The sequence below is a fragment of the Vanacampus margaritifer genome, chromosome 7 (assembly GCF_051991255.1).
Source record: "Vanacampus margaritifer isolate UIUO_Vmar chromosome 7, RoL_Vmar_1.0, whole genome shotgun sequence".
NCBI lineage: Eukaryota > Metazoa > Chordata > Actinopteri > Syngnathiformes > Syngnathidae > Vanacampus > Vanacampus margaritifer.
The window spans coordinates 22784359-22808068 of NC_135438.1; the positions used below are offsets into that span (position 1 = coordinate 22784359).

The following is a 23710-nucleotide window of genomic DNA, read 5'->3' on the forward strand; positions in this document are numbered from 1 at the left end:
TGTAGAGCTTTTTTTTGTTCCAATGAAAGCTGTGTTCCTGCGCCATACATTCCTTCACATTGTATAGTTTCTATGAAATCACTGGCATGCTGGTGGGGTTGTACATGATATCATTTGTGATTGTTCTTGGTCAATAAAGATTTTGCTCAACTTGGGCTCCTAATTGTGCTGCTTTGACTTGAACTATACACACATTTTGGAACTCGAGACGTGGTTAAAAAATGAGTCAGAATCAAGTGTTCTTAACATTGTTAATCTGTTATAACAAAATAAAACAAATACTTAAGAAAGGCACAGCATTACAGTATTTGACATGCAATGTGTTTGTTTAAATGGCAATAATACAGTAAACTGGATAGGTAGTACTCCCATCGGTCCTTGTTCTAGCATTCCAGGGCGAATACTGTACTTTGCTTAATGTAAAAAACTTGTAAGTTTTGGCATTCAGAAACCTCCAGTTCAAAGATAGCAATATGAAATGACAATCATGTCAAATGCCAATGTTCTTCACTGTATGTACACCATTTACACATCTGTACGCACACAGACAAGACACACATTCCACACACTTGGTCCGCCTTTGCAGCATTTGAAAAGGAAAAGTCCAGACTCATCCCGAGGAACAACACAGGCGACACAACACTCATTCATTCAATTTGGCCAGGATTTGGCACATTATTTTTTCTTTTCCTGATAACCACAAGCAGGGTTGGTTTTTTCCTCTTCACACTTTCTGAGGTCAAAAATATTAATTACATGGCTTTTAGTCTCTTAACCCAACGTTTATAGAAAAAGGGGAGAGAAGCACTTAAATATTCCAGTTAAAAACAACAAGCATCAAATGGAATATAAAAGAGGATGTGGACAGGAGCATTTCCACCTCCCGTCCACAGAAGGTGCACTTCTGCTTGTCATACAGTAAATCTGCAATAGCCCTGAAATTCGGTTCTTGGCTGTGTTTGACAGTCGTGACTCCAGTCTGTCCTGTAATACATTAAGGTTCTTTTTGTAACTAACAAAAAAAAAAAAAAAAAAGTTAGATTTCATCTGGACAGTTTGGTGATGACTCGAATGAGGGCAGCGTTCTCATCTTTGAGCCTCTGGTTGTCTGCTTTCAGGTCTCCCAGAACCTTCACAAAAGAACAAGATGCTGGTGTCAAATCCTTAGTAGATACAAATCATTTATAACTGTGTCTGACAGAGAAGTAGACATCAGGGTTATTATAGTTTTGAAAATTTCCATTTTAGTTAGTTTTTATTTCGTTGAGTTTTTTTTTTTAAAATTGAGTTAGTTTTAATTAGTTTTCAGGGTGGTTCTGTTAGTTTTTATTAGTTTTAGTTATTTCATAAATGTTTAGTTTTAGTTTAGTTTTATAGTTACTTTCAGTATTAGTTTTTTTATTTTATTTTAAAGTGTGTATTAATTGTGCGCAATATTAAAAAAAAAACACCATGGGAGCAATGTCTTCTAAAGGTGCTTTTCTATTGGCTGCTGCTAGATGACGTCACTTTTGTGTGACACACTTTCAAATGTCCTTATTCCGGTTAATATCAAAATAAATCCACTTAAAATTACATTTAAAATCATCCCCAAAGGCTCATGCATTCAATTGATTACCAAAGACCAAAATGAAGGACATTTTTGCTATAATCATAGTTTGTTTTAGTTAGTTCTGTAAACATAAAATGTAGTTTGTTCGTTTTTTAAAAGCATTTTCGGTTTTATTTTATTTCGTCAACGAAATTCTTTTGTGAATTTTAGTTTTTGTATGAATAAACACTTGTGTCGGTGCCACCACATGGAGATTGTCCTCGGTTTACCAGGGTCCTGATTTAGGATGTTCCGATGTTCCGAACAGAACATAATAGAAAAGTATTAGGGTGCTACGAGTCACAAGAAGGAACGTGTGCTCCGTTGCCGCATGCAGTTTTTTATTTGGTTCATGTTTTATATTTGTGGCTCTAGGCCACAAAGTCTTTTTCATATCACATTCCACACCACTCAAAAATGTGATCTTATTTTGGTACGATGTTTGTTTTGCATGTCATTCCAAATCTGCAAAAAATTATTAGGCCTACTCTGTTGTGGAACTAAGCGATGTCTGCCATCCAAGGTAACGAAAACGAACGAAAAAAAATAAAACAAAAATTCCAAAAACATTTAAATAGATTAAATACAATAAAAATGAAAATCTTAAAAAAACAAAATAAAATAACCGAAAACTACATTCTATGTTTACAAAGCTAACTAAAACTAACTAGAATTATAGCGAAAATGTCCTTCGTTTTAGTCTTTGGTAATTAATTTAATGCATGAGCATATCAGGATGATTTTAAATGTGATTTTAAGTAGATTTATTTTTAGCACCATGGTGTTTTTTTAAATATTGCGCACGAGGAATACACTTTTTTTTTAAACTAAAACTAAGACTGAAACAAACTAAAACTAAGCATTTATTAAATAACAGAACCACTCTGAAAACTAATTATAACTAAATTTAAAAAACAAAACTCAAAACTAAATAAAAACTAACTAAAATGAAAATTCCAAAACTATCATAACACTGCTGCCATCTGGTGGTGAATGGTGATATTACAACTAACAACTATAGCGTAGACACCTGCTAATCAAATCGTGGGGGATAGGGACTGGGCTGGTCGTACCCTGATCAAACTGTTTACTCTTGTGATTTAGATGAAGATGGTTGACATACTTTTTCCTCCCACTGTACAGTGAACCCTTTATTTATTGGGCTATGTTCTAGGTCCACTTGCAAAAAGTCACATTTTCTTTTTCATAGTTTTACCTTTACCTCAGTTCTACTTCTTAAACTCTATAAATGTCAAACAAGATAATATGCTATATGTGCTCCCACTAGTCTAAACACGGTATTCTGATTAATATTACGTTTGAGGAATACGAGTTATGCAGCAAAATTCACCCAATTTCTCAGGGGGGCGGCCATTATGACACTTGCTGTCTACTAAAAATCACATCACCGTTGCTCAGGGACCAATCGCCGATCACCTGTTTTGTAAGTTTGGTCATGTGACATTCGCGAGGTGAGCGAATTATTGTGAATAACTGATTGGTCATCAATACCTGAGCCCTGAGCAACTCGGCTGTCATTTTCAGTGAGACAGCAAGAGGCCACGCCATGTGATGAATAAAAATGGGTGGATTTTGCTGCTTAATTCATATTCCACAAATGCAATATTCATCAGAATATCGTGTTTAGACTAGTGGTGTTGCATCAACATAATGAAAAGAACATGTTTGTCTTTGTTTTTTTATTGTACATATTAATCATTGTGAAGTCTGTGAGAACCTTCAACTCGTCTTCCAGCTCCACTGCTCTCCTCTGAAGGGCCAACTTCTCCTAAAACGCAACACAAGCCAAAGTGAGTTTTTTCATCAACTTAACAAGAACGCAAAGCGAAGCTTGTGACGCAAGATCTCGTTGTGGTCGAACACACTTACAAATCTCTCCAGCTCCAACAGAGCGGGTCTCTCTGTGCTGCTATCTTGACTCTGCCACGGTGAGAAATGGTCAGAAATTGTCAAAAAGTCAAACTCAGTTTTCAAAGATGGACATTTTTTGTGTAAATTAATGAGAATTTATGGAAATTAAGCAGGAATTTACAAATTGAATGTGGCCTTCTAATAAGGAACCTGAATAGAGTTGGCGAAATGTTTTAGCATAATGTTGACAAACACATTTCATGCAGGACAGGTAGACTGATACCTTGAATTACGAGCAACAAAGTTTACAAGTTTTCAAGTTATGTGGTGTCGCTAGTAGTGATGGACAAATGAAGCTTCATGAAGCACTTGCGTTAGTTTGTTTAAAAGATGCAGTGGCAATTCAATACATTTCCATGGCACTAGCGTTTATATTTAAACAAAGAGCACCATCTAGAAGAGTAAAAAAAAAAAAATAGTACAAGTGTTTCATGAAGCTTCATTTTTCCTATCACTAGTCGCTAGGTCATTTTTTTGTTGGGGGGGTGTTGTGCTGTTAGCCATATTTTGAGGCTTCCCATACATACACTTGCCACTCGAGTGAAGTGAGATAAAAATGGAACAATTAACTTGTGGTATCTGCCCCCGATCAAATAATAAAGAAAATAAATAATTAAAATTGAATAAAAATGAAAAAATAACAATAATAGTAATAATAATCAACACAAAATAAATGGCATTGGGCCGTGAAGAAGTTATTATGGTAACAAACTAAATGATTCAAGAGCATTGCCTTGTGCTTTATATATTTTCCAGTAATTGAGCTTTTATAAAAAAATTTGAAAATTCGAATGGACTGAGATGATTTAGTTTTATAATCCAGATTGTTCCACAAACTGACACTTTGAGTTGAAATACATCGTCCGTTTTGTTTTGTTCTGTATTTAGGTTTGGAAAAAATATCTTCATGTTAATTTGTACTCACTTTTCCCTTTTTTTTTTTTTATTTGATTTGCATGTTAATTGGTAACATTTCATGATGGGGTTTATACGTTATTTTAAGGTGATTAAATTCCATCAATTCATTGAATTTGAAAGTTTTTAGTTGTAGAAATCAAACGTCAAACTGGTCCGACCTGTCTGAGTCTTTCCAGCTCCACTTTATTTTGGCTGAGCAGCAGTTCCATCTCCTGCAGCTTGTCCTTCAGTGCCAGGTTCTGCTGCAGTACCTGGAAGTAGAGCTGGAGGGGAAACCCACAAAAATATGACAGTCAAGGCTCAGAATGGGGAGGTTCTGATGAGGCTAATATGGTCCATTCATGTACAGAAGATGGAAATAACTTGGTGAGCATTCCAGAAATCAGCAACTTGTGTTCACTTCTATTTAAAGCCAGATCTCTTGAATAGGACTCCCGTGTTTCCTTTTTAGGAATGTGCACGATTGTGCATGGGGAGGAGCTCGGACACGTACCATCCTGTAGTCAGCGTCTCCTAATCCACTAGCACTGCAGACAAACACAACGCAGATTACAACTCAAATTACAACGGGCTTGCTTGTCTTTGAAATAAATGAATAAAGGAAGTACGAGAAGAACTCTCATGGTAGGGACATTACATACACAAACAGACACCTGAGAGATCAAACTGGTGTGAAGTGAAGACACTTGGGGACACACACTAACTCCTTCAAAAGGATTCAGGAGCATGACTCAACTTGATATAATGCAGTACTGACTTGATGTGCTATTGACAACACGATTTCGGCACGCAACAAGCTCACATCAGTTGCGCAATGCTTTACTTGTCCATGACATGTTAGAGCCACTTATCTGCAGTACTAACATATCTAAAAATGACAAAACAATTACTCAAAGACACCAAAACGTGTATTTGAGCCACAGCTCATGACTGAAACAACAAGATCCCAGAGGATTGTTCTCACTTTAAGATTTTTTTTTTTTAAACAATCTGAACCAACCAGATTTCAGAATAAACAGTAAACTGTCAACTAATAAGACTTAAGGTAATGTCGGCATTTGTTTGGAGGTGGGTGGAGGGTAATCCTGACCGAAATGCATTGTCCGCCACCGATACTTTATCACGTAATATACAATAAGACAACATATAATAACATAATAGCAATAACCATCAGAATAAAAATAAAACTCACGTGGAGGCGTCGTTACTGTTTGGATCATCCAAATGAGCATCCTCATCATCATTCTGAAACACAAGCCAGTTGTCAACGACAGTTGTTACTCAAATTTTCAGATAAAACAGGCCACATTTAAGTTTAACCTACTCAACCACTGACAAGTGTTTGATTTTCAAAACAGTTAAACCAGTTCACTGGCCACAATCGGAGAATTCCCACAAGTAATTGATCCCTGTTACGGCCCTGGTTGTATTGTGACCAGTATTGTGTAATAATTCATGTGCCCTTTAAAGAATGTGAAGCTGCTGTCTTTTGGTGTGTGTGTGTGTGTGTGTGAATGGGGATGTGAGTGTCCCTTTAACTTATTTGCTCCCAAAAACGTATAAATATGTTCTATTTTCAATATCACCATGTTCTCAAAGACGTATTTATACGTTTTTTTTAATGCTAGAGAAGGCTTTTCATGCCCCCTCTGAACTGAAGAGAATGCATGAAGCAATGCTAGTTATGACAAAAAACGGCCAGCAGGTGGCAGCAGAGTATAAGAGAGCCCCCCCAGTTTTAAACAGAAATGTGAATAATGATGAAACTTAGCTATATTCTAATGCTAATCCAGTAAAACAGCCGGGAGCAAAAGGGACTGCTTCAGTAAAAATGGCTGGGAGTGAATAAGTTAAATAGGATCTGGTGCAGAGATAGGAAAACCAGGTCAAGAAAGTAAAAACCCTGCCAGAGTTAGCCACAGCTTCTCAAAATGACCTTGTTTTCTTGCCAGTTGAGTACAAGCACCTATAGCTAAAGTCAAACTGTGGCAGGGTTTTTACTTTCTGGACCAGCATTTCCCATCTTTGATCTGATTAGAATGAGGTGGAGGCCAGCGATTGGTAGAGAAGGAGTAGTAACTGAGAGCGAGGCGGTCCTCCGATTAGCTGAGCTATTGCAGCCGCAAATTCAAAAGCTTCCCACAGTGACAGTGAGTGGCGGTGATCTGACAGCAGCAGTTCCTCTTGGCCTCCCAATCAACTCAACTGTTAAGAAAGCTTCGTGTTCCTTAGTTTGCGTGCCATTTGCTGCCTTTTGTTTTTGAACCCATCTTGTGAATCCTTTAGTTAAATTGTTGTAAATATATTTTTGTGTAAATATGTTTCTTGCCGCTGGCCTCTTTTTGTTTTAATAAATTGTCAAGTGTCAGTAGATCCATCCGTTTCTTTTTGTAGGTATTGTTGCACTTGATTGCACTTGGGGGGCCTTTCTGTTCCCTTTGTTCCCTTTCTTATGCTACACGCCTCAGCCTAGATGGGCGCATAAGAATGCCCCTCCCCCAAATTATTTATTTTAGGCCAATGCCAATTCTGATACTTGACAGAATAAAATACTGATAATCAGCCAATTAAGTGAGAAAAAAACAAGACTTTTTTGCAACGTTATTGAAAATTCCGCTCTGGAAAAAAAGGGTGAATTTATGACTGCCGTACCGTGAATGTAGCTGTAAAGCAAACTCCAAAGTTGGCAGAATTGTATTGAAAAGGAATCCGTCGTTGATTGTTTGTGAGGACTCAGCTGTTTGTTTGTTAGTGATGGCGTGAGTGCCTTTCTCACCTCTCCATCCGGCTGAATGACGCCAGTGGAGCGCCTCTCTTTTCTTGCTCGCCTCCTGTCCTTCACTCCCAGACGCCTGTCTGCCTCAGGCTCCTCCTGCTTCACTGGGTCTGTGTCTGTAACAGATGGGGGAGGCACTTCAAAATATTGTAGCTTAATCAGACAGAAATATTTTTTAAAAAAACTACTGAATTATGTAACTACACTGTGAACAGCCTACAAAAGAATAATGTAATAAGAGCTAAAAATGATAGCAGGAGCAGCAAAGGAACGTCTCCAGAAAGCAACTAACCCCTCTCAGCTGGCGTGAGAGTGATGATGGGACTGACGGGCTGAATGTTACGAGGCAGGGGATCAGTAGATTTAGACACAGTCTTCTCAGCTTCCTTTAGGTCTGTTAAGGTCACACCCTGCAACAGACAAACCACAATACATAAGTAAAGACAAAGACCTTTCAGTTGTCTTCTGGTTAATAGAAAAGGTGGCATTCACACACATTAGCAACAATTTTAAGCTAGTTGAAATGGCATTACAAAAGATGTTTTTGGGGGATTTATCACCAATGTTATTGAGGTCTGCCTACACCAAGGTTTGACTCCAATTTAGATTTTAGTCAGGAGATAAATATCTTCCACAAAGCATTAAATGCTATCACGACTACAGCAGTTACTAAACCTAACTGATGAAGTAAGTTTCTTCCAATTCCATTAATCATGTCAGACTTCTGTTATTGGGGAAATAGTTCAAATGTTTGGCATACATCAGATCATTATTGAGGGATGGACAGTTGTGAATAAAAATAATTGGGCGAGCTTTTATATTTTAACTGTAATAACAGCAAAGTGTCTGTTTTTCTAAATACACATTGCATAAGAAGACCTTTCATTGTGTTGGATCTAAAAAGCAGTGTAGCCTTAAGAAAATAACTTATTAGTTTGGCAAAGCTTCATTTTGCTGGGGAAATTCAAAGGGATTCAAATTTATGGGCACTTCAGGGTTAGGCATGGAAATGTATTCAGCGTTATGAACACACATCTGATGAAAACACCAAGATTGAGAAAGACTGTCGACACAAGCTGCACATTCAGTACACAGTCAGCAATGCATCACAGATCATCGGCATTAGCTGGATTTAACACAAAGACGTTTTTGTCATTTTCATTGAAATCACGCCAATTGAATATCTCTGGCCAAATGTTGACATGATGTGATGTGATCTATTCCAATCTGCTGTTTTCATGCATCAACCGTTTCACAGCAGTGTAATGAACAGAGCGATCTACAGTATTCATCAATTGCAGGCGTGTCGTCTATCTAGCACAGAACTTATAATTGTTTTACACTTGTGGACGGAGGAATAAAGAGGATACATTTGTCCACATGTTTCATTATTGACACCAAAAACAGATGATGTCACCACGTACTTACATCAAGAACGCATGCGCAGACAGGACACAGTGTACTGCAAACATGAATGAAATTTCATTTGGATTCTGCCATTTTCATTCGGTTTGGACATTCAGTTCCTTCCTGAGCTGAATACATGCTAACTCCATGCAAACCCGCTTTGAATGGTCAAATCATTTACCAAATTTGACAATATTCATCTTTGTTGACGACCCTTAATGAGTGGGGTGTGCAAGCACTTCGCAACGTGAAAAATTTGCTGCATCCGTCTGCATACCTGAGTGGAGCGGCGGGACTGGCGCAAGAGTCGAGAGCGAGCTTTCCTCTGAGATTCAGACTCCTCATCTCTGACTGGAGCCTGAAACCTGAACAAATGCAAAGATAGGGCAAGACAACTTGGAGCCACGAACATGTTAAGTAAACTTTTTGGAAAGTTCCTTTCAGAATTCACTCTGTATGTATGTAGTTGTGCATTTCCTACTTGCGCCGCTCAGTAGTAGGCGTGTTTGGACTCTCAGACGTACTGTCCCTCGTATGAGGGGTGGGCGAAACTCTTGCAGTGCGAACTGACTTGTCCTGTTCCTTATCTTCCTCTCCACCTCTCTCGTCTGATGCCTATATTGCAGATATACAAATCATCCAAACAAACAAATTGGCATTTTTTAATGCTAGTTTGAAAAAAAAACACAACACAAGAGTGCATGGAAATTGATAAACTAGACCAGTGCTTCTTATTTTTTTGTTTGCCACACCGCGACCATAACTAGTATCATTCGTCTAAAATTGTTGTAAGTACACATTTACAGAGAAGCTAATTCTCCTTGCACACTCCGCCAATGAGAGGAATACTGCCACCTACTGTAGTGAATGTGCAATTACACTTCATTTTAGTATGGGACAAAAATGCTCTCTCTCTTGGGGGTCCACCCCCATATTTCAGAAGGACTGAACTAGACTAATGTTACAGCGGGGGAACATTTTTTGATCCCCTGCTGAATTTGATAACTTGACACTCACATTTGCTTGTTGGTTTATTAAATATGTTAACAGACATAATATCTGTCAAAACTGAATGGAAAAAAAACAATGTATAAAAGGTGTAAAATGTTGAGCATTATATTGCATGAAAAACATGCCATATACAGTACATTCATTTTAATCAGGTACACCAGCCAATCATATAAAAGTTGTAAAAATGTTGAGCATTTTATTGGCTGAAAATAAGTATTTGATCTTGAGAAACTCAGCCAGAATGCTTGCCCCCACAGACTGGCTGGTGCCCATTTGTCACACACAGCTGTGCACAATTAACCACTTACTAATACTTCTCATTTCAACACATGACAAGTATACATAAAGCACAACTGTTCCCCATTTTTTTTGCCAACATCTGTCACTCATTACAGGGTAAAAAACAACAACGATTTACCAATAAAGTAATTTATCTAGTAATATATAGGAAGTACACTTATTAGTTTGAAAATGCGTGTGAATACAGAATGCATTTTACAACTTGTAATGTTGATACAGTATATGAGAAATAATCAAACCCTAGCTCCTTCAACAACTGCCCAGACATACATGGGCTCTCTTTGAAATACAGTTAATGAATCCACAAATCGGGCTTGTAAATCTCACCTTGTCAACTGGACTGGCTGCAGATGTGGTTCCACTCTCATTGTCTGGACCGGACACAGTGGAGCTCTCTGGAGAAAGACAACAAACTGTTGGTTGAGCCTCAACAATTATGGAAAACAAATGTATCATCATAGCAGCTGTTTTACCGGGACTGCCCTCCTTGTCCTCGCTGAGCTCCAGACCTCCTGAGACCCCCCTCTCTTTAGACTGGTCCTGCAAGGTCATCTTGTCTTTGCTGCTCATCCTGCACACTGAGGTCCTGATGGCATGAACAGAGTGGAAGAAATTAGCATGCAGACTGTTTGACTCGGCGTCATTGAATTTTGTGAACATGAACATTTTCTTGAAAAAAAAACAACAACTGAAGAGTGTGAAGATTTATTTCAGGATACTGTCCAACAACAAGGGTACCAATATGATGGTTGAATCAAACGAGTGTCAGAATAAATCTTTCAAAGTTTATTTAAAGAGATCTAAAACGATTTTGGACTCTGATAATTATCAAACACTCACAAGCATTTGTCAACTATTCTAATATTTAATATAATATATTAGCCAATATTGGATGAATACTAACCTCCGTTTTTTATTTTGTGCATTTACAGTGGTAGCACCTTGTTGGTTTTGCCGTTCTCGTATGGACTGCTCGTTGCGCCACTATGGAGACACACAGTTGTTAGTGATCAGGGCATGTGACTGCATTAATGAAGAAAAATGTCTCACATTAGCTTGTTTCTGAGCTAAATCCTCCAGGATCTCCTCCACACTTTCATCTGCTACATCCAAAGGTGTTTGACCCTGCAGAATATATGTCACAGTGATTGATAAAACAAGAAGAAATACAACACTAAATTCACCATTAATCAAAAGTAAAAAGAGAAGCCTCACTGCGCTGCTGCGGGCTTCCATATTGCACATCTGTTCAGCTAAAATGTGACAGGCCTCCCTCTGACCCCAGTGCGCAGCAGCATGCAGAGGAGTCCACCCGTCAAAGTCCACCGCCGACACATCCAGCCCACATTGACAAAGTAGCCTAGACATGGTGACGTAAACAAGACAGTCTCATGGGATTTAGTCACTTAAAGGGGTTTATGATGTACCAAGCGAGGATGACTCTTCCCTAATCAGACACAAACTGAACTCAAGTGTCCTTGCTTACTTGAGAGCTTCCACGTAGCCTTTGGCTGCAGCCACGTGAAGAGGAGTAGCTCCAGTCCTGGGATGTCGTACATCAACAGGTGGTCCCTCTGTCAGCCAGGTCCGAGCATCTCTTGTGATCTGCTCCTCCTCTACCCGCTTGACTGCCTCCAAGTCCACACCTAAAACACAAGCACGATACAAATTCTTGGACATCAACTTATATTTAGTTGTGACTTTTATTGAGACAGCAAGGAGGCTTGATTTACTGTGGGTACACATAGTATTCAGATCCCTTTAAATTTCTCACTCTGTTTGCAGCCATTTGCTAAAATAAAAAAAGTTCATTTTATTTCACATCAATGTACACTCAGAGCACACCATCTTCACAAAAAAAAAAACATGTAGATTTTTTTGCAAATTTATTAAAAAGAAAAAGTGAAATATCACATGGTCGTAAATATTCAGACCACCTCATATTTAATTCACGTGCTGTCCATTTCTCCTGATCCTCCTTTAGATTGTTCCATCTATGTGTAATTAAACTGATTGGACTTGATTAGAAAAGGTACACACCTGTCTATACAAGATTTTACAGCTCACAGTGCATGTCGGAGCAAATGAGAATCATGAGGTCGAAGGCACAGCCCAAGATGCTCAGAAACAGAATTGTGGCAAGGCACAGGTCGATCTGGCCAAGGTCACACACAAAAAAAACAACAACTGTTCTGTGGGGTTCCTAGAGCACAATGGCCTGTTTGGGGCGACCAGAACTGTTCCTAGACACGGCCATCCAGCAAAATTGACAATTGTGGGAAAAGAACCTTGGTGAAAGACCCAAAGATCACTGTGGCTGAACTCCAGAGACGCAGCAGGGAGATGGGAGAAAACTGCACCAAGTCAACTATCACCAGTTGGGGCTTAATGTCAGAGTGGCCTGACAGACGGAAGCCTCTCCTCAGTTCAAGACAAGTGAATGCCGCATAGAGTTTGCCATGGAAGTACTCCCATACTATGAGAAATAAGATTATCTTGTCTGATGAGATAAAGACTAAATTTGTTGTCTTCAATTCTAAGTGGTATGCATGGAGAAAACCAGGCACTGCTCATCACCTGTCCACTACAATCCCCGCAGTGAAACATGGTGATGGCTGCATCATGCTATGGGGTTGTTTTTCAGCTGCAAGGACAGGATGACTGGTTGCAATTAAAAAAAAAGATGAATGCAGCCAAGTACAGAGAAATCTTGGGTGCTGAGTGTTCAGGACTTAAGACTGGGCTGAAGGTTTACCTTCCAACAAGACAACAACCTTAAGCACAGAGCTAAAATTACACAGGCGTGGCTTTGGAACAACTCCGTGACCATTCTTGAATGACCCAGCCTGACCTAACTTAATTGAAACCCTTCAAATGGTGGTCCACCAACATCCACCATCCAACCAGTTGGATCTGCAAGGAAGAAAGGCAGCGGATCCCCAAATCGAGGTGTGAAAGACTTGATGCATCATTCAAGTCAAGCTAAGTTTAGCCCTTAATCACAAAAGAGTCTCAAAGGGTTTCACAGGCCCACAGTTGACAAATATTAACAACACCCCCAACATTCCCAGAAGACTCATCGCTGTACTAGCTCAAAAGGGTGCATCTTCTCAATACTGAGCAAAGGGTCTGAATACTTATTACCAGTTTTTCTTTTTTAATATATTTTTTATTTTTATTTTATTTAAATTTCTACATTTCTCTTTTTTTCTGTCAACATGGGTGCTGCGTGTACATTAATGGGAAATAAAATGAACTTTGTTGCTTTTAGCAAATGGCTGCAGCGAAACAAAGACTGAACATTTTTACTGCCTATATTTCTATTTATATTGACTTTCATTTGACATTACATAGATGAACGCTTGAAACAACCGGCATGCATGTGGGGCTAAAATGCATATAAAACCCTTCAAGAGTGTAATAACAGGCAGCAGCAAGCAACAACACTGAACTAAATAATAAACAAAAATCTTCTTTATGTGGAGCACTTTAGCAACAACTGCAGCTATATGGAAGTGATGGACAAAAGATCAAACCATTAGAAATAGACTGACAATTATCCTATTACAATTATAATAATAAATGAATAATACAAACGTTACCATTTATTTGTCCTAGACTGATTTTTAACTGCATCAGGATATTTGAACATCAATATTTGAAACTCCAGTTTGGAAAAAGGTAATAATGTAACATCTTCAAGTCTACATTTTGCCAGTTATAAGATCATGCACAGTATTGATGGTTTGATTACATTAGGTGTGCAATGACAAGGCAGGTCCGATGTGTACGTTTATGATGGCAGACATTGAATTCATTTAGATTTGTGACAACATTTGTTAAAAGGCCCATTTGTTATTATTATTGTTGTACTTTCATTGTCAAATAGGCCATATAGGGAAGTTTCAAAACAACAACAGTATCCTTGGAAAAACATTTAATCTGATCCATGCAATCCTTCCCAGAGAGAGAGCCGAAGTATATTAAATTTTTTCAGTTTTTCAGGAAGTCAGTTTTAATTTCTTCGGACAATTTGTCATAATTAGATAAAAACAACTGTGTGGTCTACTTAGGACTCGGAGTTACACCCAGATATCTAAATCCCTGTTTCCTAAATGAGACAAGTTGGGATGGCCACCAATAGCGTATCTGATTTGTATTCATTTTATTATAATACGATACCTTACTAACTATGCTGATCAAGACTATGAAAGGCCTAATTCTAATCAGAGTTTATTAGATGGCATTTTATCTTTACGCTGCCATGACCCATACTCAAATTGTCACTTTAACCATGTAACGTAAAACGCTTTGGTGTTGTTTAGTCACCAAAGACTGCTTACCTTGTCTCAGAGTGTATTCCTGGAGAAGGGCCTCAGTGGTTTCATCCAGGGCGATGTCCGCAGGAACGTCACCATCACAGTTGACAGCAGAAAGAGAAGCACCATGCCGCAAAAGGAAACTGACAAATCAAGCATACAGTGAGAAACATTTTGAAAATGAATAAATCAGCTGTTTAGGTGAAAACACCAAAACTAACAAATAATCTTTGTTGCGCTATAAAATTCTACCATGTGTTTTCAATTTGCATAAACACGGTTTCAAATTCTACACACTGCGGCCAGCCCAGCATGTTCATTCTTTAGCTGAGATGTTGTCATGCCAAACACAGCAACAATGATAGCATTGTTGAATGCAGAAATAGCTTGGCACCCACAGAACACTCCGGCCGTAAGATATGGTGTTATACACAACATACACATACTTTGTTACAGCTTTTAATTTGATCTTTTTTTTTTTGTTAGTCTAAAAATTATATACACAACAGCCGTAATGACAATGTAATTTTGTTGTTTCAAAGGATACTGGACTCATTGAGCCATTTTCAGCAGTAAAAAGTTTATTAAATATTTTATCTTAGAATGAATTTGATAACATCATTATTTTCCATGTACAATTAATACCTTTAAAAAGTGATTTTTCCACTTGCTGTCGACTGAAGACGACATCACCTGTGCTGAGGAAGTAGGTAACGACCAATCATGGCTCACTTGTTTTCTGGGTTTGGTCAGCAAACTGAGCCATGATTGGTCGTTACCTACTTCTTCAGCACAGGTGATGTCATCTTCAGTCGACAGCAAGTGGAAAAATAGATTTTTAAAGGTATTAATTGTACATGAAAAATAATGAAGTTATCAAATTAATTCTAGACAAATTATCAACTTTTTACTGCTAAAAATGGCCCAATGCGTCAAGTATCCCTTTAAAGTTTTGCAATAAGAAATCACATCTAAGTAAACGGTCTTTGCCATGAGGCTAAAATGTTTTATTGTTTCCACTGATAATCTTTGAGCCATTTCTACAGCTCAATGGGAGCCCATCTGTGGCAAATCCAGTTGATTAGACGTGATTTGGAAAGGCACAAATGTAAGGACAACAACTTGGCAAACCAAGCATGAAGTCAAAGTAATTGTCTGTAGATGTCTGAGACTGAGACTGGGATTGTTTAGAGCAGGGGTGGGTGTGTCAAACATCAGTGTTTCCCACAGTGTTGTTAATACTTGGGCGGGCCACCCAAGTAAACTGGCCACCACCCAAGAAATTTTCAAGAAAATGTATTTAAAAAAAATAATGCTGTCACTTTGTGGATCGTGAGGCTAGAGGAGACGTAGTAACATGACTGCGACATCCCTCCACATACCTCCACACCCCCTGCCGAAGTATCCCCACATAAGTAGATTTCAAATCTGTGGGAAACACTGAACACATTTTCGTCACAGGCCATATCGTAGTTATTGTTCCCTTCAGAGGGCTATTAACCTTTTGCACGTGACGTGACAGTCCTCATGGGAACGCCCCCCTCTGGAACACTGGACGGCAAAAAGAGTCACTTGCCTGTATTGTAACCATTGAATCTCATACAGCGTAGTCCTTTATCTAATCGATTATCTTATAAAATGGTCATATCTTGCTGTACGGTCGGTTGTACAGACAGAAAAAGGAGTAAACCAAATGTTGCTTATTATCACATACCTACTAATGAAGACGAACGACGTGGATTGATAGCAGCAATCAACAGAAAGGACTGGCAGCCCACAAAGTATACAAAGATTTGCAGCTAGCATTTTTTTGCGAGGTTAGTAGATAAATGCGCAACATTTTACTAGTAAACGTACACTCTAACAAAGATTGTAACAGCGGTGTTGAATTGCGTGTTTCAAATCACATTAACAAACCAGATAGTTAGCGTCCACTCCAACTGAACGAACACACAGCTTAGTTTTAAAATGTACCTTCTTCAAAACTATTAAGTGCATTTGATTGTTTAATAATGGGGGATTTGAAGTTTTTCACTCTGAAGCCGACCGGAATCATATTCATGAAATGACTGCATAGCTTGCCACTACAATAGTCTTTTTTTCCCCCATGCTGGTCAAGATAACATCATCACAGCGTTTCAAAATAGAACGGACTGTGTAAAAATAAGTCAATTTGCATGATAAACAAGTTTTATCTTTGCATTACGAGGTATATTGTCCCCCGGTGTGAGCGTAGCATCTCGTCCCAGAGACTCAGCCAGCAACAAGCTTTTGAATAAGCCCTGATGTAAGGAGAAGAGACGGCATTGACTACATAATGTTATATGTCGTGCGCTGTGAATTCCGGCAAAGTCCGCGATTTGATTAACTTGGTAAAAACAGCAGACGACAGAAGGTAAGGGTCTTTCAAACTAGCAATCTCCAACTTAAGTAAATATCGCGCTCTATGAGTCCCGACTAAATGTGCCACTTCGACTAACAAGCGACCTTCGGTTGAAGTAGTAGATTCCATTGTTCTATAGGCAATAATATCGTTTAATTTGTAAAATAACAGTCGCTAAGTTACTAAGTCGCTCCGGGTCACGTCCACTTCCATTCAACAATCATTTCCTTCCGCCGTCAGTCATAGGGCAGTCACGTGATCAAGTGACGTCGGTGCAAATGGTCAATATTATGTCTGTAAAGACGTATACATAATGTCGCTTCCGTCGGGCTGAATCACATCCCCCCCCCAAAAAAATTCTGTTGGTCGTGAGGGTGTTGTTTTTACAAATTACTGACCTATTTAAAGGGTTGAAAATGGCTTGCTGCCTTTAATGACACAATGTTAGGTTAAGTTTTGGCCCGACACCAGCGACTATCACGTATAGACAATAAAGTGAGGGATAACTAGTTTTGAAATGGGAAGCCAGTAAAAAAAAATGTCTAGTGGACTGGTAACGAAAACGCTTGAAGTATCTCAATTACAAGTTAAGACAATTAGCAAATTGAAACATGAAGTCGAGACAGGATTTGCCTTCATGGGCCACATAAAATGACATGACAGGCCAGATGTGACCCCTGGGCCCTGAGTTTGACACCTAAACTTTAGAGGCACAGATCCAAGGAAGGAAACACAAAGAACACGTGGCCTCAACCATCCATAAATAGACGTTCAGAACCATCTGAACTCTTCCTGGATCTGGCCTCCTGTCTAAAGAGCGGCCAATGGAGAATAGCCTGACTCAAAGAGGTGACCGAGGACCCAAAAGTCACTCCGTCAGAGCTTCAGCGGTCCTCTGTACATAGAGGAGACCCTTCCATGAGGACAACCAACTCTGCAGCAATCCACCAATCAGGCCAATGTGGTAGAGTGGTCAGACAGAAGCCACTCCTTCACAAAAGGGACACAATTCTCTGGTCTAATGAGACATAGATTGATTTTTTTGGGCATGAATGCCAGGGACCAAGTTTACCAGGCACTGCTCATCAACTGGCCAATACCATCCCCTATTGACAGCTGATGAACCCACGGCCCAATTCCGGTAATCAAGGGCCGGAGTCCTGCAGGTTTTTAGAGGTTTCCGCCCACTAGCACACCTGATTCATATAATCAACTCATCAGCATGCCTGATAACAATCCTGATCTTTAGTATCAGGTGTATTGGTAGGCGGAAACATCTAAAACCTGCAGGACTCGGGCCCTTGAGGACCGGCATTGGGGAAACCTGCCCTATAGTGAAGTGCTGTGGGTAGTGTTGCCTGGGATACCGGTACCAGTACTGTACCTCGATGTTTTGGCGTCAAAAACGGCTCGGTATATATATATATTTTTTGCACCGGTACTTAAAAAATAAATATGAGACAGCCCGGCAACTCTGTTTTAAAGGCGGGTACACATACACGCACGGCCGCCTGTCTACTGATATGTGGAAAACGCCTTAATTGGCACGCCTCTTGCGGCTTGTGTGCGAGAGGGCTCAGGAAGATGGATTCACGCACTGAACACTGAAGCGCTTGCTGGCCGTGCACTCCTTGTTGAGAAGTATGATGCGTAAAGTGTCGTATGGAACTTTTTTCCCTTACATGTCCAACAGCCACGGCAAGCCACCCGACATGACGTTTTGTAACAAGAACAAATGTTTTTTGCGGCGAAGCAGAAGAAAAAGGAACAATCACTCCTGGCCTTGCAGTGGACTCAAGGTGCGTTCAATGAACAGGCACACAGTAGGAAATCACAGGTATGCATAGAAAAACCCAGATGACTAACAGAGCGACAGGTTGTGACGCATTTTTTGACACTTCCCTTAAAAAAAAATAAGTGGAGTGTGAATTATTTTGTTCCCAGTTTGTAGTATTTGGTGACGCATTCGACTAATTGGGAGCGTAATGGAGAAGAGCAGAGACATGTGCGCACACTCAAGCAATGACACATTGAGTCATAGGAGTGCCACTGTATTATTTACCAATATTTAAAACGGATGACATCAAATGCAGTCAAATAAAGTACTTATGGCATGCAATGTGAAAGCACATACAGTATATACATAAATATATACAGTATGTACATAAATTAACATGTATACATACTAATATTTTGAATTAATAAAATTAAAAAAAGGTAACGTTTTAGTATCGGTATCGAGGTATTTTATGCGGGTATAGTATCGAAATCAAAATGTTGGTATTGTGACAACACTAGCTGTGGGGATGTTTTTCAGCGGCACAACCTGGTGAATAGTTAGGATTAAGGGAAACCTGCGAAAGAACATGTTGACCTCAAACTGGGGTGAATGTTAATCTTTCAGCAAAGCAACGAACATGAGCACACAGCCAAAGATATCAAAAAGGTGACTTAGGACACAGACAGTCTGTCCTAGAATGGGCGCAGGTCGGATACGTGTGCAAAGCTAGTGGAATCATACTCAAAATAACTTAAGCCTCTAATTCCTACCAGTGTACCTGTGTTAAAAAAAGGAAGAAAAAACATTCAGCAAAGATTGGGAATAGTATAACATACTCTGCTATATCCCGGTAGCCACAAGAGGCAGCCACATGTAGAGGTGTCCAGCCCTCGCTGTCAACCTGGTTCACATTGGCACCGTGCTTCAGAAGAAAGGACACCATCTCCATGCTACCATCGATGCAGGCCTTGGAGAGTCACATTTTGAATGTAAGTTTTGTTCTTATCAAACAGTAAGAGAACAACTCAGGAAGTAAAAGCAGCTTCACCTGATGTAACGCGGTAATTCCATCAGCATTGGAACAGTTAATAATTTCAGGCCCATCCTCCTCGTTGCTGCTCATCATCTCCTTGGCCTCTTGCAGCATCACTTGGGCCTCCTCAGTGTCCCCGCTCGCACACGCAGCCAGAAACTCTGCAGCTCTGTCAAACCTCACCCTTTTTCTGAAATCATGGATAGACAGAATATTGGATTAAGACTTTTAGATTTGATCGTTTTCCATTCATCCATTTTCTATACTACTTTTTCATTTTAGTGTGGTGAGGTGGAGCTCATCGCAGTTGATTTAAGTGAAGTTAGTGAATCTTACTAGTCTACCAAACGATGCACAGTGCACAGCCGCTGCGAAAAGCAATTTGTGAAGACTTCTGTTCCACCAAGAAAGAACCATTCAAAATATAATGTAAAGCTTAAACACACTCATGAAAATTGTGAAGTTAATAAACACGATCTAGTGGTGGGGGATGGGGAGGGAAATCAATATTGCAATATATTGTTGCGCTCGCGGTTGCAATAAATATATTGATACACTGATGATGGCAGATATCGATATTTTATGACAACACACCAACCCGATGCAATAATGGATTAACCCCCATTCAGACATGGCAAGGAAGCTGGAAACATACTGAATGTAACACGCCGCCTACGCCAAGGCTAACCAATTGACGCCAATGCAATAGCCTTAATGGGTTTCTACTGCGCGGCGGCGTGACCTTCAGCTTGACTTCCCTTTTCGGCTTACATATCAAAGCTTTTATTGAAATTACATATTTTCTACCAACATTATCATAATGCCATACTGAAAGTATATTTAATCGCTAATTTCTAACACTAAGAAACTGTTAGTTAATTATGCCATCATTGTAGATTCAACACAATTCTCCGTCATTAGTGGCTAGCAGCCAGTGTTAGCATTAGCAACAAATACCAGGCTGGTACGGTGGCCCTAAAGCACAAAATGCAAAAAAGGGCTGGTAGCGTGTGTACAACCATAGCTCTTGAATTAAAAAAAAAAAACGCTACCATGCTGTCCTGACTCAAAGCTTCAAAAAGAACACGGTCAGACACAGCACGGACGTTAATAACCTGGACTCAGAATGTGTGACACTCATTTAGGGCACACACAGCAAGTTGAATACATTAGTGCTGTCAATATCGAATATTTTTAGAATCGATTAATCTATCAATTATTCAAATCGATTAATTGTCTTAATTTTGTTTTGCATTCAAATGTATTACATATGCATTTCCCCCTCCTTGATTACTGTTTATTAACCATTGATTGGTGTTTATTTCGTACTTGGTATTCTGCCTGGTTTGTATGCAAAAAGCAATTTAAAAAAGCTGTTTGTTTACACTGTGTTAAGGAAGCATTTGCATTATGTTGCATTGCACAAATGCCCAAATGTTGGGAATTTAGTATCATTTGTCAATAAAAGTGCTAATCCCTCTGCACTCTCTGACAATGAGAGCACCACTGCCATCTACTGTAGTGGATGTACAATACACTTTATTCTACTACAGCCAAAAAACAAAACAAAACATGTTCCCTAAAGTCACACGCGCCCCACAGGGTGGCCTGCTTGCCCCCCTATTTGAGAAGCACTGATTTAACCACAATTATCACTCTGAAGAAGTATATATTACGTAATTTGGAAAAAACATGAAGGGCTTTGAGAATTCCCAAACCTACTACTTTGATCGCAAATGGATTTAATGCATCGGGGTACTGTAGAGCAATAATCTAAAAGTGCAACCCGAAGTATCTCATTTGTAGTCCACCCACACAGGTCCACGGCACATTCTTCATTGAGGACATTTGAGCTAAGCTAACAAGCGTCCATCTGACAAGTAGTGTTCAACTGTTCCCCACAGAGGTTTTCCTCACCGTCTCTTGGGAAGCGGGCTGCTTTCATCGCCCCTCGAAATAGGCTGCTCACTCGGCGGCTGCTGCAGCTCGGCCTCCGGCTCCTCGGTTCCTCTTTCCACGGAATCGCCTCGCCATCTTCGCCGGGGCAAGGCCGAGGCTTTGTCGGTACAAGAACCGGCCCAGCGCTTGAGCTGCTCTAGCCGCTTAGTCCTCGCCGAGTCGCCCATTAGTTTATCCGAGGAGGACCACGATATTAAAATTAAAACATAGCCAGGAAACGAAAGACACACCCTCCATGCGTATGCTTCCACTTCCTGGTCTCTGGCAGTGTGCAACCTGGAGGAAGCCTAAGCTCGTGCTCGTGCTCGTGCTCGTGCTCGTGCTCGTGCTCGTGCTCGTGCTCGTGCTCGTGCTCGTGCTCGTGCTCGTGCTCGTGCTCGTGCTCGTGCTCGTGCTCGTGCTCGTGCTCGTGCGATATGTTAGTGAGTGAGCTGCGCGAATGCGCGCGACACTTCACACAACTCAATGTGATGACGTCACAACTAGGCGTGTTTAGTGCAGTACAGTAATTTCTATTGCTAATAATAAAATATTTTAAAAGTTAAAACTTCCTGCCAGGAAAGACGAAAATAATAGTCAATTATTACTAATCAGACTGTTATATTCAAATATCACTCACAATGAACATTTCGAGTGTTTCCAAACTTGGAATGTGACCACCATGGAAAACCATTCGAACAATGAGCACTTATTCAATATCTGTATCTCCTTCTCGTGCCCACATCCTCCATAAACTATTCTGCGCTCTTTTCCCCCCACTAACAACCCGAGACGGCTCCAGGACTTTTTCTCTTGACCGATCCATAGAGAGGTGAGAAAGTCATTTATAAATACAGTATATATATATAAACTAATAAAGATATATTAATATAAACTCTCAATGACACCCCCCCCCCAGTAATTTTTAATCAATTTTAATCTAAATAAACCCAACAAACGTTTATTAAAAATATATATTTTGTTAAAAAATAATTAATGTGCAAAATGTTCAGACAACAATAATGTATACTGATGCCAAATCAGTTTTAACATAAACTTAACAGTAGTCGTAGTTTGTGCTTAATTGCCACAATTAAGTGTAGGTAGCTATTGTAAACATGTCTTGCAAACCTCCCATCCAGCATTCTGCCACTTGTGGAAAATTACAACTCACAATAACATCTGGATGTAACAAAACATAAGAACAACACCTTTTAGTAATCCAGAAGACAAAATTCGATTTCACGGTTTAGCAAATTTTCAACTATTCAATTTTTTTTTCAACTATTCTATTTTTAAAATGACGATTAATTGAATTAATTTGATTTATTGTCCAGCCCTGTCTTATCATATAAAATAAAGTGTTGGAGGATCTTAACTCATTTGCTCCCAAAAACATACAAAAATGTTGTATTTTAAATATAGCCATGCTCCCAAAAATGTATTTATATGTTTTTTTTAATGCTAGAGCATACAGAAGGCTTTGATGCAGCCTCTGACCTGAAGAGGTGGCTTAAAGCAATGGCAGTTACTTAAAAAAAGGCCAGCAGGTGGCAGCAGAGTATAAGAGATCAAACAGGGCCATGTTGCAAAACATGTTTTAAACAGATTTGTGAATAATGATGACATTTAGCTATATTCTAATGCTAATTGCTGCAAACCAGACACAGCTAGAAATATACTTTTTATTTCCTGATGAAAGAAGAGACTCTAATCTTTCTTTTGGTACGTTCCATGTTTTTATAGCAAAAGAACAGAATATTCTGTGGGCCTTGCAAAATCAGTCAAAATCCAGTAAAACAGCCAAGAGCGAGGGGGGTTGCATTAGTGAAAATGGCTGGGAGTGAATGAGTTAACTGGGACTACACAGGCTTTGGACGGGGTATTGACATTTCTGAGATGACGTAAATGGTGGTCAATTCGGTGAAATAAATCTCTCCACTCATTAAAAACCATTGGATTTTGGATTGTTACAATTTGATTTGTGAGTATTATTTCCACTTTAAATTGTGGTAAGACAGTTTGACCATACAGTCTGTGTGTTGTATGCAAGTCACAGGCAAAAGCAATACAGAAATGCAATACAATGCAAATACTTCCATGACACGGTTCTTGTGATGAGCATACAAACCAGGTAAATTGTTATAGTAATCAATACGATACGATACGATATGATATACTTTTATTTTCCCGTGGGGAACTTTTTCCTGGACTCCGTCCAGCTGCAGTTTACAGTAAAGAGAAAACAACAGAATAGAAAGAGATAAAATTCAAATTAAATAAATAAGAAGTGCAGCAATAAGTAGAAGACTTCCCAGAAGT

General features: G+C 39.4%; 1 protein-coding gene across 1 annotated transcript; it reads right to left on the minus strand.

The window, feature by feature from the left end:
- Positions 1-232: 232 nt before the first annotated feature.
- On the minus strand, positions 233-21771 carry ppp1r12c (protein phosphatase 1, regulatory subunit 12C). The gene is made up of 20 exons (XM_077570277.1): positions 21368-21771; positions 19466-19640; positions 19254-19384; positions 14279-14397; positions 11422-11581; positions 11151-11295; positions 10986-11060; positions 10840-10919; positions 10409-10521; positions 10263-10330; positions 9106-9239; positions 8902-8989; positions 7510-7627; positions 7218-7333; positions 5634-5686; positions 4935-4968; positions 4600-4704; positions 3482-3532; positions 3330-3380; positions 233-1130 (listed from the first exon to the last, which is right to left on the minus strand). Exons 1-20 carry the CDS (start codon positions 21574-21576, stop codon positions 1044-1046), a joined length of 2112 nt encoding a protein of 703 aa, XP_077426403.1. The 5' UTR covers positions 21577-21771; the 3' UTR covers positions 233-1043.
- Between the last annotated feature and the right edge of the window lie 1939 nt (positions 21772-23710).

What these genes read in the sequence shown, in the direction of transcription:
- ppp1r12c (XM_077570277.1), bottom strand. Translation starts at nt 21,576, where the DNA reads ATGGGCGACTCGGCGAGGACTAAGCGGCTAGAGCAGCTCAAGCGCTGG. An exon ending in GCACAAAATAAAAAACGGAG is followed by an intron (nt 10,522 to 10,839) that starts GTTAGTATTCAT and finishes TCATGCCATCAG; the next exon opens with GACCTCAGTGTGCAGGATGA. An exon ending in AGCTGGAAAGACTCAGACAG is followed by an intron (nt 3,533 to 4,599) that starts GTCGGACCAGTT and finishes TCACCGTGGCAG; the next exon opens with AGTCAAGATAGCAGCACAGA.